The sequence below is a fragment of the Alternaria alternata genome (genome assembly GCF_001642055.1).
Source record: "Alternaria alternata strain SRC1lrK2f unplaced genomic scaffold CC77scaffold_14, whole genome shotgun sequence".
Lineage (NCBI taxonomy): Eukaryota > Fungi > Ascomycota > Dothideomycetes > Pleosporales > Pleosporaceae > Alternaria > Alternaria alternata.
This window is the reverse complement of record NW_017306203.1, coordinates 104,326-122,689: the sequence shown is the minus strand read 5'-3', so window position 1 is coordinate 122,689 and position 18,364 is coordinate 104,326. Positions and strand designations below refer to the sequence as shown.

Sequence of the window (18,364 nt, the reverse complement as noted above, 5' to 3'; positions counted from 1 at the left end):
GATTGTCGGCAACGAGTGAAAGCGAGACTTGGATTCCAGTAGGCCGGGTCCGGCGGTGAAGAAAGAGGTCCGTCTAAGCCTGTCGCTTCGGGCGGTATACCGTCCGACCTATATCCATGGGCAAGATGGCCGGAGATGCGACCGTGAAGATGTACAGTACAGGAGATGGAAAAGGAAAGCCCTTTACGAGACGGAGTTGAGCACGTCTAGAGACGCGGTTGAGCGAAAACGTGCCAGCCCTTCCGTTGCCCCGCGCTAACGCCAGTGGGGAAATCTAGCGGCTGTCAAAATCTCCAACACCACCGATCATGACCTTTCAATGGTCTCAAACGCCCTGCGCAACGCATCCTGCAGCTCAATCCTCCAATCCAGTTGTTCCTGCATGCCGAACGGTTTGCCGACTTGAGTTAAAACCTGTCTCTCAGCGGCTGCTTGGCTTTGCCCCTGCGTGCGTCTCATGATCAAGTACCAGCTTTCAGGTCCGACACATAGTATACAAATATCCTAGCTGTTGCACTTCCAGTCACTTTCGAGTTCATGAATCCCTGGTCTATTGATAGAAAACCCTATGCTCACTAGCACCGATGCCAAGACCTTTCGCTTCCGCGTCTAACCCCAGCAGTCCGCGTTCTTGACACGATGGACTCAAACATGGCGTCTTTGATGGACCTTGTGTCCCAGAACCAACCACGATTCCAGACCCACCAAGCGCTTCTCATCATTGGCCTGCAAAACGACTTTGTGACATCAGATGGACGACTTCCAGTTGACACTCAAACGCGTTTTCTAGAGCGCATCAAGACCTTGATTCCGATATTTCGGGAGCGCAGCGGCAACGTAATATGGGTTCAAACGCTGTTTGAAGCGGACCGCATTGCGACCGGCGCCGATACAGGTGAAGGCGACACGCTCGTTGTAGGCGGGCTTGTCGATGGTGACGAGAAGGACAATGACGCGGCGGAGGAAGAACTGGCCAAAGAAGCAGCGTCACTACCAGCGCAATCCAGATCTTCAAAGCACAAGCAACGCGCGATAGACCTGCTGAAACGTGTGTCCGCGCGAAGGAAGACGTTGCCAAAAGAAGTTGCAAAAGCCAAGGCTGAGGAAGACGAGGAATTATTCTTGTTGAGGAGCGAGAAGAGGACGCCGGCATGCGTACCAGACACGCACGGCGCCGAGTTTGCGGATGTCATTGCGAACCAGGTTGAGTTATCGACGGATGTCGTGATTCGAACGACCAACTACTCTGCGTTCCAAGGTACCAACTTGCTCATAACGTTGCGCGCAAGGCTTATCACGGAGCTTTTCATTGTGGGATGCATCACCAATGTGTCTGTACTGGCGACGGTTATTGATGCTGCGCGCCATGGTGTGAAGATTCATGTTGTTGAGGATTGTCTCGGCTACCGAAAGGAGAATCGACATGATTTGGCCCTGAAGCGCATGGAAGACTTCTTCAGCGCTTTTCTGGTTAATAGTGAGGAGATACTCAAGGAAGAACCGCAATTGATTGTGCAAAAGACGGCGGTGCCTGCGAAAGGCGCAAAAGGCGGCGAGAATAATAGTGATACGAACGTGGAGGAGATGATGGCTAAAATGTCTCTTGCAACATCCATAATAGCGAAACGGACCGCGGCAAGGACTGCGGAAGAGTCTAGCGCCGGGGGAACAGTAGATCCTAGCGACAAGGAGTTTTCAGATATACTCACAAAGGGAGCAACGGTACCCGGCGCACAGGAAGAGGCGAAGAAACCGGAGCTTGTCAAGACGAAGATCCGCATGAGGACGGGAAAATCCAGGAAAAAGAAAAAGAAAACGAAGGAAGGAGAGGAACCAAAAGGTGACGACGGAGATGCGGATGGCAAGCCTGGCACGTCTACAGACCAAGGTACGAAAGATACACCACCAACCACAACGTCGCCTACAATCATACCTCCACCTGCATCAACCGAATCTCAACGAACTTCAAAGGTTGCGAAAGCTGGAAGTGTTGCAGACTTGCGGCAGAAAGAAGGGAAGCAGCACATATTGAAGAACGCTACTTCGGTCCCTATGCTATCTACCAAAGCTGATGGCGAGGAGACGGAGAAGAACAGGTTATCAGATTTCTCGGATCGCGTCCGCATGTCATTTACTAGGGCGGCAAAGTCTGAATCAGAGTCTGAGTCGAAAAGAGGATCTACCAGTTCTGCAAATGCAGCCTCTACCAATGTGAAGCAAGACGACAAACAACCGACGTCAAAACTCCCACAGCGAGAGCAGTCTCATGCGGTCACACAAGAAATCGATCCTCCATCATCAGGAAAAGCCACTACGATGCGACAATCACGCAAGTTGCAATCCCTCGCAACTTTCCCAGTCCTGGGACCTGGAGATCACATTGCAGAAGGTGATTCGCGCATCATGCACAATTTCTTCTCTGCCGACTACGTCCACGTATCTGCTCCATCGAAGCCACTGAAAGACGTCATATTCACCCAACTTTACAACGAAGTGCCATGGCAGAAGATGCTCCACCAGCAAGGCGAAGTCCCCCGACTCGTATGCTGTCAGGGCGCCTTTGGCGATGACGGCTCAATGCCGATATACCGGCATCCATCCGACCAAAGCCTACCGCTCCTACGATTTTCACCCAAAGTACAGCTCATTCGAAAGCACGCTGAGAAACTCGTTGGCCACCCCCTCAACCACGTGTTAATCCAACTCTACCGTTCCGGCAACGACTTCATATCCGAGCATTCTGACAAGACACTCGATATAGTAAAAGGCTCTTCAATCGTCAATGTAAGCTTCGGCTCGCAACGGACGATGCGCTTACGCACCAAGAAGGCTCAGTCGGCAGAGCAGCAAGAAGAAGAAGAAGACGAACATTTGGACAGTGACACTATCACACAGCGCAGAACCCAACACGTAGTCCTTCCCCATAATTCCATGTTCGTTCTCGGCCTCGCTTCAAACGCAAAGTGGCTCCACGGCATCCAACCCGACAAACGGCCTCTAAACGAACGCACCGAAAGCGAAACAGCCTACAACGGTATCCGCATCAGCCTAACATTCCGACACATTGGCACCTTCCTCGATGCACGCGAAACAGTCATCTGGGGCCAGGGCGCAAGCGCAAAGACGCAACGCGACGCCGCCGACATCATTTCCAACGACGAGGCCGAAACCGTCCGCCTCATCACTGCTTTCAGCCGCGAAAACCACGATCCGGATTTCAACTGGGAGGAACATTACGGTGACGGATCTGACGTTTTGCACTTGCACGCGCCGCCGCCATCGTCCGCCAATATCCCCCTGCTGTTTTTGAGCAACCAGGCCATTCATAACAACCAAGTCATGATTCTCCTTGCAGAAAAGAAGCTTGCCTACACGGCCATTGAAGCGCCGCCTCTAGACCCGGCGTTCGAAGCAGACCGCCAAGTCACGCTCAGGGATACCGATGCTATGCATACTGAAATCCACAGTGCGTCTTCCATACTGCTTTATCTGGATCGGTATCACCCGCTTGATACATCAGCGTCCTCGCATTGCGTGACTGCCAATGCGTATCCCATCATGTTACTCACGGCCGGCATAGTGAAAGCTTGGACGGATCGAGGGAGGCTGGAGTCAGGTGATGAAGTTGAGAATTTGGTGGGTCGGTTGGAGGAGATGGTTGGGGGGAATGAGGGGCCGTTTGTTGCTGGGAGTAGGTTTAGTATTGCGGATGCGTTTGTTTGGCCGGTTGTACATGTACTGGTTGGGGAGTGGGATGGATGGAAGGAAGGGGGTGGAGGGTTTGAGAAGCTGGCGGAGTGGTATAGGGCGTGTTGGAGGAAGAAGGCGAGTATCAAGAAGGTGGTCGGTGCATTGGCTGTTCCGAATGAGAAGGCCGAGGAAGAAAAGCAGGTGTAGTGAGGCGCTAGGGATGTGGATGCGGTTCATTTCTGGGATCAGGAGCGTTTTGGATAACAAGCGTGATTATTGAGTTTGGGCAGAAATTAGATGTTGTGAGCTTTCATCAGTACATCTTGCTTGATGTTCTTGATCCTATTCGTTTCGTTATCATATACAAGCGCTATCGCTTTCCTTTTCCTCCAATAATCCCAATACCTCTAATGAAGAAGATCACAATGAAGGTTGTGGCAACGCTCATGCCGAAGTTGAACCAAGCCGTCGTCCTGATCCCAACTTTAAGCGCATCATCCCAAGGCTCCGTCTTGTGTCCCTCAGTACCAATCTGATCCACGTTCAGACCCTTTTCCCTAGCCACAACAGCCGTCTGCACCGCCGTCGCAATCGCAAGACCAATAGCGCGACCGATTTGACCAACAGCAGTAATAAGCGCACCACCCAACGACGCATCTTCAGCCGGCAGCGTCTTGGCCACAAACAAAGTAAGCACCGGGAAAATCGTGTCCGCGCCCGAGACGCACAGCACCATGGCCGGAAACCCATACGCCCAGTACGTGGTATCGACTGGAATCGGAATCGCAAAGAGCAGCGAGGAGATGCTGACACAGATGGTGCTAAAAGTAAGGATATAATCCCCAGGCACCCTCGACAAGATCTGTCCCGTAATCGTCGCAACCAATATCCCCGTGATGCCATTCGGCAAGAACCTCAGCGTCGTCTGAATGACGCTATGGCCCTGGTAGTCCTGGAACCAATACGTAGCGAAGATGAGGTAATTATTGAAGCTAGAAAAGAAGAGCGCCATGAGCACATTCGCAGCCGTAAACTTGCCATTTTTGAATATGCTCATCTTCATCAAGGGCCGCTTCGCCGTCTTGGTTTCGAGGTAGTGTTGCCAGAAGCCGAATGCGATGATGATAATGAGGGCAACGACGATGAGAACGGGGACCCATGGAGTGCGCCAGCCCACGACGTTGCCTTCGGAGAGGGCAAAAACGAGCATGACGAGCCCGATGGTGATGAGTGAGCCGCCGAGCCAGTCGACCGTGTTGCGCATGACGGGCTGCTGTTCTTCTTTGAGCGCGGGCGGAATAGGAATGACAAAGTAACTTGCAACGGTGGAGATGCCAGCTATGATACCAAATAGCCAGAAAACCCATTGCCAGTCGAGATACTCGCCCACAATACCACCAAAGATGTTGCCAAAGACGCCGCCAAGCGGTGCTCCGGCGCCAAAACAGCCAAAAGCCACGTCCTTTGTCTTCCCAGGCGCGAACGTAGAAGCCAGTATGCCGAGCGCAGTCGGTGCCATGGCGGCGGCAGCGAGACCTTGGAGTCCGCGGAAGATGTCAAAGCCGATTTCGTTGGGGATGAATGGTGTGATAATGGACGTGAGCGTGAAGGCGGCAGAGCCCCAAAGGAAGATCATGCGTCGTCCGTACACGTCTGCTAGACGGCCCCATAGGAGGAGGAAGCAGCCGAAAGTGAGGTTGTAAGCGGAAATGATCCATTGTTGGCGACTGACTGGTATGTCTAGTTCTTCGCCGATGGTGGGCAGGATTATGACTGATGCTTGGACTGCCATGGTCTATTGGGAATGTTGCGTCAGCTCATGTCGTCTTCTTCTTAATGTTATTTAGAAAACATTGTAGGACGGGGGGTTTGTTGTTGCTTACACTCAAAAATGGTGCTGCAGCGATTGTTGTGACAAGTGCCACACATCGTGCTTTTGAAAAGGGCAAGCGTTCAGATGCCGTCGTGGAAACAGCCTCAAGTGCTGTATCCGGTAACGCATCTTTCTCGCCATCAGCAGCAGCAGCAGATTCTTGCGGTGCCACAGTAGCTACTCGCTCCAAATCCGTTACGCCTTCAATAGGCAAGACAGAACCTTTCTCACCAGACTTGGCCATTGCAGTCAAAGAGTCTGGAGACGGCCAAACAATTGTACCCCACAATGCTCCCCGTGGGGAGGCGGCGCATTCTTATGACTGCTCGTGAAGTTGGGGTGGAGTACGAATGCCGAGACGGGCTCGCTTGCCGACCACACGGCTAAGGATTCTTCCGTTGCATGCGGAAAAGCGGTATATCATTGCGTGCTTCCCAACGTCGCTATAGGCACTGCATAGCGGCAATCTCAGCTTTTTTATTTTTTGCCATATGTGCTTGTGATGGCATCTGTCACATAATCTAGAAGACAGCTACAACATCATCTCCTTCAACGAACCAAGTCCTCGCCATCCAGCGGAATATGAAGCTTGCGAGACTGAAACTTGTATAACATGCTTCGGAAAAGGTAACCATGGCAGTACAAAAGTTATTCACAAAGAAAAAGAAACGTATGCTGCGTAAGAAGTTGGATGGATGAATGAAGGTGCGAGGAATACATTCCACCAATTGCAGCGAAGACATAATCACGCGACCTACAAGCCCATTATCAAGAGCACAACAAGCAACAGTGCGCCTCCTCTGAGACCTCTCCACCACTACCTACTGTTCACAGGTAGATAGACAAACACCACAAAACTCCAACGACTGTATACAGGGATGAATGCGTTGTTCAAAACATCAGGATAGAAAATTCATTGCTCATGCTATTACCGCAGCAAGTACGTGATATAAATCCGAACTATCTCTTGCCCGCCATCGCCAGCCATCAAGCAGCTGGAAGGCACCATCATCCATGTCATCCGTCATCAAACAAACGATCTAATTGCGTTTAAAAAAACTAAAAGGGGGTATGAAGAAGAAGACGTAGCCCAACCCAAGCCCCGTCTACGGCTTGTGGACATCAATAACCATCTCCGTCTCGACGACCTCGGCCTTCTTGGCAAACCTGGCGACATCGGCACCCTCAACCTTTCCGTACATGGTCTCGGCGATTATACCAGTAATCTGGTATGGGTCACCGTTGGAAGCCGGGCGGCGGTCCTCAAAGTATCCCTTACCCTCGGCAGCAACAGCACGGGGGATACGGACAGAGGAACCACGGTTCGCGACGCCCCAGGTGAACTTGTCGTAAGAAGCCGTCTCGTGCTTACCCGTCATACGGAGCTGGTTGTCGGAACCGTAAACGGCCATGTGCTCAGCCTGGCGGGTGGACAGCTTCTCCATGGCGGCTTCAATGGCCTTCATGCCACCGTCGGCACGAGTCTCGTTGGTGGACACGTTGGTGTGCAGACCGGCGCCGTTCCAGTCACCGGGAATGGGTTTCGGGGCAAAAGTAACCTTGGCACCGAATTCCTCGGCCACACGGTGCAGCAGGAAACGAGACATCCAGAGCTGGTCGCCGAGAGAGATGCCGGGGCAGGGACCGACTTGGTACTCCCACTGTGCGGGCATGACTTCGGCGTTGGTGCCTGAGATGGCAATCTCGGCATACATGCAGGCCTTGTAGTGCGCCTCGACAATGTCGCGGCAGAAGACCTTGCCAGTGCCCACACCGCAGTAGTAGGGACCTTGGGGAGCAGGGAAGCCGTTCTTGGGCCAGCCGTAGGGCCAGCCAAACTCGTCGAGCAGCGTGTATTCTTGCTCGAGACCGAACCAGAAGCCGTGCTCGGCGTGCTTGTCGAATATTATGGCCGCGTCGTGGCGGAAGTTGTATGCGTTGGGCGAACCGTCCGACATGTACGTCTCGCACATGACGAGGACGTTGTCGCCCAGACGGAAGGGGTCAGGGTAGTATGCGACGGGGCGGAGGTAGACGTCGGAGTTGTCGCCGGGCGCCTGGCCCGTTGATGAACCGTCAAAGTTCCATTCTGGGAGCTCGTCGAGCGACTCGACCTTCTTCTTGAGTGTCTAGCAGGCCATGTCAGTATGCTTGTCAAGGGGGAGGGGAGGCGAGGTGAGGTGCCTCGGGTAATCGGAATGGGAAACGACGTCACGGGTGGGTGGGCATGCGGAAGGGACCTGCATGGTGGGGTTGAGCGGCTCGCGATAAAGATAAGGAACGCCCAAACTTTCCCACCCGGCAGAAGGGAGCGATTGGCGCCATGGCGTCACACTCCAACTTCCCCAGTAGATCGAGCGTAACCCCCCATCGTCTGCATTGTGTGTATCGCGAGCCCGTGTCACCGCGCATCGCAGCCAGTTGTTTCTCTTGCATTTGAAATACTCCAGTTTGCAACTGACTGCTTCGCCGGAATAGTGTGTAGGAATCGGGGATCGGAACCGCAAAGCTGGAATCAAGCTCACCTTTGACTTTGAGCGGATGCCGTTGGAACCATCTATCCAGACGTACTCGGCCATGACTGCACCCTTTTGGGGCAGGTCAAGGTACTTCTTGAGCTGTTTGTTGCATTAGCAGGTTGCTGGGCACGCGAGCAGGTAGAAACTCACGTTGGCAGCATTGCTAACAATCGTTGAGTTGGCCATGACTGCGGTATGTGTGTGTGTGGTTTCTTTGGTGGTTGTGAGGGGGAAGAAGGAGGAGCAATTACTGTCAACCAAGACAAGGTAATAGAGGGGTTATAAGTGGACGAGGTCTTCAAAGTGAAGTGGGGAGTTTGAATGAGAGATAAGGATAGCGGGCCAGGGCGTTCAGTTATAAGGTAAATGTCTCGTCGGCAGCGATTGACCTGTCCTGACTGTCTCGGCCTGTGGCGGGGCTAGCCGTGCTCAGATACATAATTAGGCTGGCCGTAGCCAAGAGGCGTCGCCGAACTGTTTCCGTGGGATGGGAGAAGCAAGCAATCAACCTTCTCTAAACGCGCGACTTTTACGCCGCATCCTGGCATTATCTTCTTGCCCACTCTGCAAGTAACTTTAGTTCTAGTCTAGAAGATACCCGCCCGTCTGGACACGTCTTCTCTGCCCAATCTCGCAGCCCTCATTTCAAAGATGTCTTTGCAAAAAAAAGACCCACGCTGTCCTCAGGTAATGTCACGATGCGCAACAGAGCTGACCGACGGGGTACACGACGCACAGACCCGCACAGCCTCAAGCACCGCACTGACTTTCCCACTTCCGAGTTTGAGCGATTTGACGCTGGGTAGCGTCGCCTGTAACGTGTAGCTAAATTTACCCAATTACGGTTATTACCCAATTCCTACCAGATTCGTCCACTTGGCCGCCCCCGTACACCGCTCCACTGCTACTGCTACTGCTCCCTAACTCAGCGACCGACTATTGCCCTTCGTATGCATTGTGTACTCTATGCCCAACACGAGCTGCGTAATCCCTGGGACCCTGAATGCACAGTGACCTTTTACGCACACGTCTCGCGACACCTGCAGCGTAGTGCATACAACCGTGGTTCTGGGCAGGGCGCCGTTGCCCGGGGTTGAAGGAGTCGGGGGCGATAAGGGCCGTGTGGGCCAATCGCAGCGGTTCCAGTTAGTCTCGTTCTCGCCTGCCGTCGTCATAGCAGCATCACTCAACAGCGCTCGCCCGTCGGAAGAGACGTGAATAAGTCTCGGATGCTAGTTAACTTGACTACAAGAAACGTTGTCGCAGCCGGTGCGCCCGACTTGTTCACTTGTTGTATGGGACTCGAGGACGTGCGTTTGTTCTGGAAGGCCGCTGGAAGAAAGTCTCTGTCGCGCCTGCTGTGGTACACAATACGGCTAACAGAGAATCCCATGTTGACCCCACAGGTTTCCTAGCCTGGGCGTCGGCAGAGCAACACATGTGTACACAGCGCGCGCGCGCACGCGGGCGGGCCTATTAACATTCAAATCGCACGAATCCGCGTCTCCGAAATCATAATCTGAACTCTGAACCGACTGAACCCCACGATTCTTACCAACCCACCACGGTCTCGACATTTTCCAGCACCTAACACAGGCAAAAAAGCCGCACTGCGACGTCGGCTCAACATTATCGTGCGTCGACGTTGGGCTTAGTGGGGTATGCGGGCGAGCCGTCGATCCGCTAAGTAGGGCGTGCACCCCTGGTGCCAGAGATAAGGGACAAAGTCCAAATTCCGCCTTACGTTAGTCTATCAAGTAACGCCGGCGGCGCATTGTGTCATGCTGGACGGTGCGAGCAGTCGCAACGCATTTCCTTCACCATGGACAAGAATTCATGAATACAAATGTGAAACGACGATGCCAAAAAGTTACATGTATCAACTTTGACTTTGACGGATATGTGAAGATCTGTGGCGGTGTCATGTCCGGCTTGGGCCAAGGCTGAGGCTCGCTGCGCTACTCGTAATGCTGGAACGGAAAACGGTCGGCAATGCTTGTTATTTCCCCAGAGATTGCTGATCAAACAGCGAGAGCCTCGTCTGCATGGTTCATGCAGTCAGTCGTCCAAGTGGGAGGGATGGGCGGTGCTGGAGGGTGCTAACACGTGCGACCTACACTGATCAGGACGCGACAGCAATACGAAGGGCGAGCTGTCTACAGACACAGAGCGACGAAGAGGAGAGGGAGGTGCGAGACAGCTATCAGACGTCTCTGACGTTGTTCTGCTCTCACTAATGCGCACATCAGCGGATGGTCCCATCTGCCACACCACACTGACCAGTAGGTCGCGCATACCCAGCAAGCGCACAGAAGCAAAGTCCCTGCACGTCCCCTCTGGTGCGGACCGGAGCGACATAATGACCTGCAGCGCAATATCATGGTGGTGGGGTGGCAACGGACGGGTGTACCTGCAGAAGAGAGTCCGGAAAAGGCGCCAGTGCCATGCCAAAACCTTCCCCCGTTTCGTTCCGAGCGTTGAGTCCATGCTACGGGCGCCAACTCCGGAGGCCTAGCTTCTCGGAGGTCGGCGGTGTGAAAATCTGGGGTAGATGGGGCTGGAGCCAGAGAGGGATGGTGTTGTGGAGGAGGCTGCGCACTGAACTCGCAGCAGTTAGTCAGCATACCTCACAGGTTGTTTCAACGTCGTGCGCCTGCCAGAGCGAGCTTGCCGTCTCGCCATCCCAAGGACATTGAGAGTAATGAAGACGTAGTTGTCGGTGCTTCGTGGTTTATCGTGTCGACGTCCGCCGGTTGACCAGGAGTATTGCCGATAATCCCACGGGGAATTGACAATTGATCCCTTGGCCTTCGATGGCGAAAGGAGCCTTGTTGTAGCTTCGGCTCGGATGCGTTAGATTCGTTGAAGAGCTGGCTTTAGGTACTTCGTGGTCCGTAGGCAACATCGAGCCGACCAATCAGGGCAACTTCCAACCCAACAACTGTGAACTGCCAGTTGCGCAGCACTTTAGCAATCAAAAAAAAATCCGAAACGGCATCGTCGTCGTCCTTTCTAAAGCATCTTCTCATTGGTTTTACCATTTATCGTTGTCCTACCGCAATCGCGATGTCGTGGGGCGGAATGGCAAGAGCCAAGCCAAACGTGGCTCAGCTGGGAGCGCCAAACATCGGAGCGAGATACCCGGATTGCTCCCAGGTCGTTCAACTTCAATATGTCGCCTCTGGTGCAACAATGAAGAGACAGAAGTACTGTTTGTGTGTTTGCGCACAACACCAATATAATCGCGTCTGCAACAGGTCAGTCATCTGTGCAACAACTAAAGCACATCAGAAACTCCGGTGGGACCTCCAAAGCGATCGTCCAGGAAGGGCATGCTACTTGCGGGACATCGAAACATGTGCTACATCTCCCACGTGTACCACCAGCCCTGCTGCCATTGGGGTCGTGATCGCTTCGTAGGCGAGCCATGTTGCCGGTCGAAATGTGTCAGCGGTCATGTCGTAGCATGTACATATGCTGAGTGTTTAGGTTCAAGCAATAGCAGTGAGCTCTGTTCCGAATGTCGGTATCGTCTGGCATATGGATCGACGTGGCGACCACTCGCCGACGTTGGGACAATGCTAAAAGGGAGATTGAAAGAGAGGCTGGAGTAGGAGACGTGGGAGTGAAGCAAAGGCTTATACCTGACACATAACCACATCCGAAGCGGTTAGGGATTGGAACGAAAGAGCTCTTTGCGTACGCCGGCAGACGATTTTGTGGCTAGGCCAGGCGCCTTCCTGTTCGGTATCATCATCCGATGGAAGCGCAGGATATCAACGATCAGGAAAGATTTTTGAACAGGCGAAGGATTCCTGACAGCACGATGCAATCAGTTCTAGAAAGAAGCTTTCAATGGCATGTTGTTATGATTAGGTTGCGAAAGATGAGGGGAGGGAGCTTGGGCTACCATTGCAGCTTCTCTCATTGGCTACAGCGTACGTAACAGCAACCGCAACCACGATGCTCTTGCCTCGTGGGCATAGCGACGTGTTAGTATCAATCCAGTGCTACAAACATGGGACCTGTTACATGTCAAACTTGAGATGATTTCCCCTGCAGTAAGACGCAAACCTGACGGTGGCGTTTTATGTTTCCGTTGACGGGAAGCAGAAGTAGTAGTGCAGCCACAGCCATCAGTGGCGCAGACGAGTTCGCTGCAAAGCTTTCCAATCTCGACGGGACTCTCCCGATCGCAGACCATACTTGCTAGGCCATCATATTGCTGTACGAGCTTGGCAGGCATTGGAGTTTGATTTGCGTCGTGTGTTTGTGTCGATGAGGAGTGTCAAATAGCGCAGCCACAGTGAGCTTAGCAACAGTAGCGCAGACAAGATAGCTGCACCGCATTGCGATGCCTACTTATATCTCCCGATCTCTGAATTACACTTGCTGTTCCGATCATGGTTTTATGTCAGACTGAGAAGTAGTGATTGAAAATGGCTTTTACTACTCAAGACTTGGTTTGTACAAACGCAACCACAGCCATCATAGCAGCGGTGGCTATGAGAGAGCATCGGCATATCATTGCGAAGCTTGCACAATTGCACCTGATATATACTATGCATCTACCCATGGCCGTGTCCTTGTACCGACTTGTCGTGGGGAGAATTATCCACGATGCCAAAATCTCCAAAGCGAAAAGTCAAGTTCATGGGACAACCGTTCACGAGACCAACCCCTGAGATTAGCGAAAGCCATGCACTAACACCAACTCGTCGGGAACCACACAGCTGGGACGGATCCTCCGGGGAATTAACACTATTGTGTATGGCTGTCGCAGTGTGACACTCACCCCGAAAACACCACGATGGCTTTTGGTAGCACGAAAATGCGAGTCGAGAAACAGGGCAGCTACATGGTGAAGCACAGCGGAGATTATCGTGCGCAACGACGTTTCTAGGGCTCGATTCAATGGTGCGACGACTCCACCAGCACGACTTACTATGCAACTCGAATGCAAGACAGTGCTCTGGTAGTCATGGTGTGGCGGCGCAAGATGCAGTTGCAGATGCTATGTTAGCTGAAAGTTTGTTTGTCTCTCTTTCTTGATGGCAATAGTAATAGACGAGGCGAAGTGCTATAGTAGTTCGGTGAGGTGTCTCCACATGACGAGCTGAGTGCAGCTAGTCCAGGGCAACATTGCAGGACTAGAATCCAAAGATCGCCGCTGGGATACCTCACACAACGCCGTAACAACCCCGATTCTGGCCTGACATTCTTGCAATCTCCCTTTGCCGATGCTTTTGCCCACCTCTCTTTCTCTCTTGTTGTAATTGGAGATCATCGCTTTCTCTCTTGTTGTAATTCGAGATCCAGCATTGATGATATCTCAAGTCACTCCTTAGCCTGCCGCTTCGCTTTTTATTCATTCAGGGTGCGATACCCCGACCGACCAGTATCGACATTGTCCCACGCATGCAGCAGACGGCTCTCGTACGCGATGCATAGACACGCCGTGTCCGAGACGGCCGGAATGATGTCGTCGCGCTCGAGCAGGAGCCACAGCTTCAGCAGCGACAAGACACCCTCTCTGGCCTCATCCGTCACCTTCCAGATGCCCGCCACGGTCCGACCCGCGCCTGCCTACATCGCCGCATCCGTGGCTTCACAGACCGTCACCGATCACCACAATGCGCAGCTGCGCGACCAAGACGCCGATACGGACGAGCTGCAAAACGCCATATTTTCCGAACAGGCACTGGCCCTCCTCAATGCCTTCCTCGACCACCTGCTCTTCGCCTTCCTCTCGTCTGCGCGGTCGCCCGCCCTGGCTGCCATCCGACCCGCCGTGTCCGACGTGCTCAAGCCGCGACTGGCCCGCGACGCCATCGAGGCCGCGGATGAGGAGCTCCAGGGCCTCTTGGCGGGAGAAGACGACGAGGACATGTCCACGGAGCATGCCAAGCAAATGGACAGATGGGACGTGGAGAAGGTATGGAAGCGCACGCGTCTGCGCATCATGGTCTACACGCGCCTGGGCGAGCTCGAGGACGAGGACGAGGAGCGCTATGTGCAACAGGAGCGCGGTCTGAGCATGGACGAAGACGAGGACGACGAGGCTGGTCTTGTCGCCTGGGCGTCGGCCATCTTCCTCACCTCGGTTGTTGAATACGTCGCTGAGCAGTTGCTGCTTGTCGCAGGCTCGGCTGCCTTTGCGCGCATGGCTGCGAGGATGAAGAAGCTCGCGCAGCAAGCCGACGACCATGCCGAGCAACAGCCCATCGAGCGGCTGGTCATTGAAGAGCCAGACGTAGAAAAGATTGCCCTCAACTCGGCCCTCGGCCGCCTCTGGAGAACGTGGAGGAAACGCGTGCGATCGCCTACTTCGCCCATCTCCCCTGGCCGAGGCGTCCATGCTGCTTCGAGCTACTCGAGCCTACACCACCGCAGAGCCAGTCGCGAGACCATCAACACCTTGCATAGCGAGCACGAGATCCGCGAGCACGAGACGCTGCCCGAGCATCCTCCTACCGAAACCGATATCGCCGCTAATATACCCCTTCCCATGCGCGACAACGATGTCAACGAGATCGAGGTGCCTGGCCTGGCGCCCCCATATGGGGATGAGGGAGAGAGAGAGGGCACGCAGACGCCTGTTCAGCGGCCGATGAGGCCGTCTAGTGTGCTTGTGCTGTCCCAGGGAGGATTCGGGGATGGGGGGAAGAAGGCGAGGCCCATGAGTATGCCGATGCGTCCTGCGGGAACTTTCATGCCGTCTACGTACTATGGTTATGAAGAGCCTACGGGGGATGAAGAGGAACCTACGCATGATGGAGAAGAGTCTACACACGATACCGAGCGAGGAACCCCCTCCCAAGCGACCGAGGAAACCACACCACAGACCACACAAGAAACTACACTAGACAACATGTCTCAGCAACGCGATTTGGTAGACAGTCGGGAAGACGAGTCGCCTGAACCCGACGCCTCAATGGTAGCATTCGCAGCAGCTACGGGCATGGGTTTCCGTCGAAGCGCAATCGGACAATCAGCGACGAAGGAACCTGAAACTGAGCCGACCCATCAGGTCACTGAGAGCGAACCAAAGGTCACACAACCGAAGAGGATGTCAGTAGGACCCTCACAGGAAGCTGATGAGCCTGAGACGCACGAGCTCACTACTGAGAGCCCTCAGGTCATGAGGTCCAAGAGGATGTCCATTGAGCGAGCCGGTAAACCTGGACTAGTCCGTACCTTTTCTACGCGCAGCTCGAGTCTCAAATCACCTGTTGGTACGCCGTTGGCTACACCGAAGGTGACTGGTAATGCTGAGGGACGAAGTTATCTTGACGATGATGAGGACGATGAGGAGCCAGAACATCGAGCTATCGGTGTGGCGAGGACAAGCGATAATGTCATTAGGTCCGCGTCGAATTCCCCTGGAGATTCACCTCACGAAAGGAATAAGAGGCCCGGGAGTGGAGGGTACGTTGAAGTGCCGCCGAGAAACTTCACGCCGACAAGTCTCACGTATCGGAACACGCCTTCGCCTGATGGGAAACCTACGGTGCCGGAGCGTGCCGTTGAACGTAAACAAGCCAACCGAAGATCACTCAACGGTGCGGAACTCGTGTTGGGCCCAGGGATGGGTGGGGGAGGTGGAGGTCTCTCACGTCAGTCGCCTGGAGGAGAGGCGGTCGCCACATACGACAGCCAAGGTCCTACGAGTGCACCCAGGAGACAAGAGGCTCGTTCAGTATCACGTGGTTCGTCGCTGCCAGCTTTGCAAGAAGTCGAGAGCAACACTACCCAGCACCGCGGCAAAACTCCTTCCATCCAGACCAGTCGCAGTGTGCGTACTGCAGACAGCTCCAGGCGTAGCCCTACGTCTGCGACTGACACATCCGAGAAACGACCACATCGCATGTCCGCGGACGATTCGACACGTCCAGCTGATAAGTCGTCCTCGGATAATTCTTCGTTGAAGCGTGGTGCTAGTACCTCTTCTTCTATTCGAAAAGGTGCTTATCCCATTACGTCCAGCGGACGAGACTCGAGCGCCAGCCATCGCTCCAGAGGTCTGAGTGCAAGTGGCTTGAGCGGACGTATGTCTGAGGAAGACCGAGCGCGCGAGTTCGATTCGCTGGTCAAGGGGCAGGACACGGTCAAGTTTACGTTGACGCCTGAAAGTGTACGAACTACTAATGTAAGCCGCCATTCTCTTTCCATCCTACATATACTAACATGCGGTAGGAGTCCCCCGTCTTGAAGAAGACGGAACCACGCAAATCTTCAGCCTCTTCTGCCTCCGTGACAGTCTACCCTCGGACCGACGCCTCTGACAAAAGCTTTGGCACAGCCAACCTGCCCAACACTACAGCACCAAGGGCAAAAGGACCGACCACTGCCTCTTCTCACAAACCCTCACCCAGCCGTAAGGTAGTCACCAGACCTCTCGCTCGAGACCCCAAGATCGAGTCGGAATCCATGCGCGACTTTGCAGACTTTATCCGTTCCACTGGTCCCTCCCCTGGCCAAGAGAAGCCCATCCAGCCCTTTGTCAACATTAGCAATAACGGCCAGAAATCAGGCAACCATTCGACTTCCTCTCTCGGACGCAAGATGTCAACTTCCAGGCAATCTGGTAATGCGAACAATACTCCAGCTACGCGCACGCGACCCAACATGGAACCCCGCTCTCCAGCTGGCCTGTCTACAGGAAACGGTGACTTGATCGATTTTATCAGACAGGGCCCGCCAGACGCAAACCACAAACAACCAAGGATACCGAAGAATATCGCCCCGTTCCGGACGACTGTTGATAGCGACACTTTTGATACTATGCTCGGGGGACATGGAGGCGTGGAGAGTGCTTATGAGTCCAGGGCTGACAGGACCACGGAAAGAAATGTAGCGGAGTCAGCGTATGGCTCTGCGGCTAGTACGCTTGAGAGCAAGGACAGCACGGCGACGATTAATAGCCGGACTGGTCTTATCCCGAGTCCTAGTGTGGTTCAGCCTGCGTATTCGGGAGGGCCGGGGCAACTCAGCGGCAGCATGTCCGGCGGGGGAGATGCAATGGAGGGCATCACCAAGACGAGACGGCGTATCAAGGATCCGTACGCCATTGATTTGAGCGACGAAGACGACGATGAGGACGACGACGAGGACGAAGACCAACTCACGGCGCTGCCTACGCCCACTGGGAACCACCAACCCGAACGACAACTGCTGCAACAACAACCAGCACAAAGACAAGCGGCTCCTCCTCGGCAGAGGGAGGAGAGCCTAATGGACTTTTTAAACGGCATGGATCCCCCTGGAGGCGCGTCGTCGGCTAAACCCCAGCCTTTCCTGCTTAGTGAAGAGACTATTGCTGCGGCGAGGGCGAGGGCGGCTGCAGGCCAAAATGGTTCCAATCCCTCGTCTTCTAACTTGCCTGCTTCTCGCAATGGTAATGGTACTGCACCATCTCCTTCAACGAATAAACCTAGGCTGCAAGCCCGTGCCCCTGCTGTTGTGGGAGATGCAAGGACGGGTATGGGCGCTATGGGTGGCGGTGGCAGTAGGACTGCGACGTCTGACTTAGCGGATTTCTTGAAGAATTCGGGCCCGCCTGAGCCCGTGGTGCAGACGAGGAGGGAAGAGGTGCCGGAGAAGAAGAAGAGGTTTTGGCAGAGGGGGAAGAGTAGTGGGAAGACTTATGGGGATTTGCCGTAGTTGTGTTTTGTCGTCCCGCCCCGCCCCGCCCCCTCCCCCCGCTTGGTCTTGTCGGGGTGGTGGGAGATGAGAAAGGGAAGAGGGGGAGAGACGCAGATGGAAGGATGGGACGGTTAGGGGGGTTGGGTGGTTCTTTATCTTTCTTGGATACCCGGGTTTTGGTTTTTTTCTTTTTTGGATATACGGTTTAGGGGTGTTGGTTGTGTGTTATAGGTTCATGTTTGGTGGGCCCCGAAGGCTTATAGGAACTTTTAATGAATCATGTTGTTTTTGATTATGGATGAGAATTGAAGTTTGGTGTGTGAATTATGGTGTGTGTGCGTGTGGGGTGACAAGGTAAATGCTTACTTGTATGAATGAGAAGCTAGACTCTTTTTTTTTGAACTTGTTACTTTGTCGTACGGGTAGGTGCGGATATCGTAGACAGGACAGTTGGGAGAGTACACGTTGCGCTGTTTGTAGCATTCTGGCTCAGCTTATGCGGGGAGGTTATCGTTACGGCGTTAACGTAAAGCCATGCGGTGTATTTCGGGGGAATTTGTAGTCGTGCCGGACGCATTTTACATTGATTGCGCCTGCTTACCCCAAGTATCCGCGAGCGACACACCACGTCGGCTAA

The 18,364-nt window shown here is 53.9% G+C and overlaps 4 protein-coding genes across 4 annotated transcripts; 2 read left to right on the top strand and 2 right to left on the bottom strand.

Annotated features, from left to right (window-relative positions):
• Positions 1 to 651: 651 nt before the first annotated feature.
• Positions 652 to 4,054, top strand: CC77DRAFT_991971 (hypothetical protein; the record flags this gene model as incomplete). Its single annotated transcript, XM_018536370.1, has 2 exons — positions 652 to 1,840; positions 1,898 to 4,054. 2 exons carry the CDS (start codon positions 652 to 654, stop codon positions 3,895 to 3,897), a joined length of 3,189 nt encoding a protein of 1,062 aa, XP_018384236.1. The 3' UTR covers positions 3,898 to 4,054.
• On the bottom strand, positions 4,048 to 5,807 carry CC77DRAFT_1032281 (drug resistance protein; the record flags this gene model as incomplete). The annotated part of the gene is made up of 3 exons (XM_018526725.1): positions 4,048 to 4,077; positions 4,115 to 5,485; positions 5,574 to 5,807. The coding sequence occupies 3 exons, from the start codon at positions 5,805 to 5,807 to the stop codon at positions 4,048 to 4,050; spliced, it is 1,635 nt and encodes a 544-aa protein (XP_018384235.1).
• An 804-nt stretch (positions 5,808 to 6,611) lies between these two features.
• On the bottom strand, positions 6,612 to 8,398 carry CC77DRAFT_1021711 (glutamine synthetase). Its single transcript, XM_018525314.1, has 3 exons — positions 8,233 to 8,398; positions 8,089 to 8,181; positions 6,612 to 7,692 (listed from the first exon to the last, which is right to left on the bottom strand). Exons 1-3 carry the CDS (start codon positions 8,266 to 8,268, stop codon positions 6,670 to 6,672), a joined length of 1,152 nt encoding a protein of 383 aa, XP_018384234.1. The 5' UTR covers positions 8,269 to 8,398; the 3' UTR covers positions 6,612 to 6,669.
• A 5,163-nt stretch (positions 8,399 to 13,561) lies between these two features.
• On the top strand, positions 13,562 to 17,745 carry CC77DRAFT_1032279 (hypothetical protein; the record flags this gene model as incomplete). The annotated part of the gene is made up of 4 exons (XM_018526724.1): positions 13,562 to 15,112; positions 15,221 to 16,231; positions 16,279 to 16,894; positions 16,940 to 17,745. The coding sequence occupies 4 exons, from the start codon at positions 13,562 to 13,564 to the stop codon at positions 17,743 to 17,745; spliced, it is 3,984 nt and encodes a 1,327-aa protein (XP_018384233.1).
• Between the last annotated feature and the right edge of the window lie 619 nt (positions 17,746 to 18,364).

Coding starts and splice junctions, on each gene's coding strand:
- CC77DRAFT_1021711 (XM_018525314.1), bottom strand. CDS start 8,268: ATGGCCAACTCAACGATTGTTAGCAATGCTGCCAAC. Junction 8,182..8,232: donor TTGTTAGCAATGCTGCCAAC/GTGAGTTTCTAC, acceptor TGCAACAAACAG/CTCAAGAAGTACCTTGACCT. Junction 7,693..8,088: donor GCATCCGCTCAAAGTCAAAG/GTGAGCTTGATT, acceptor ATGGCCTGCTAG/ACACTCAAGAAGAAGGTCGA.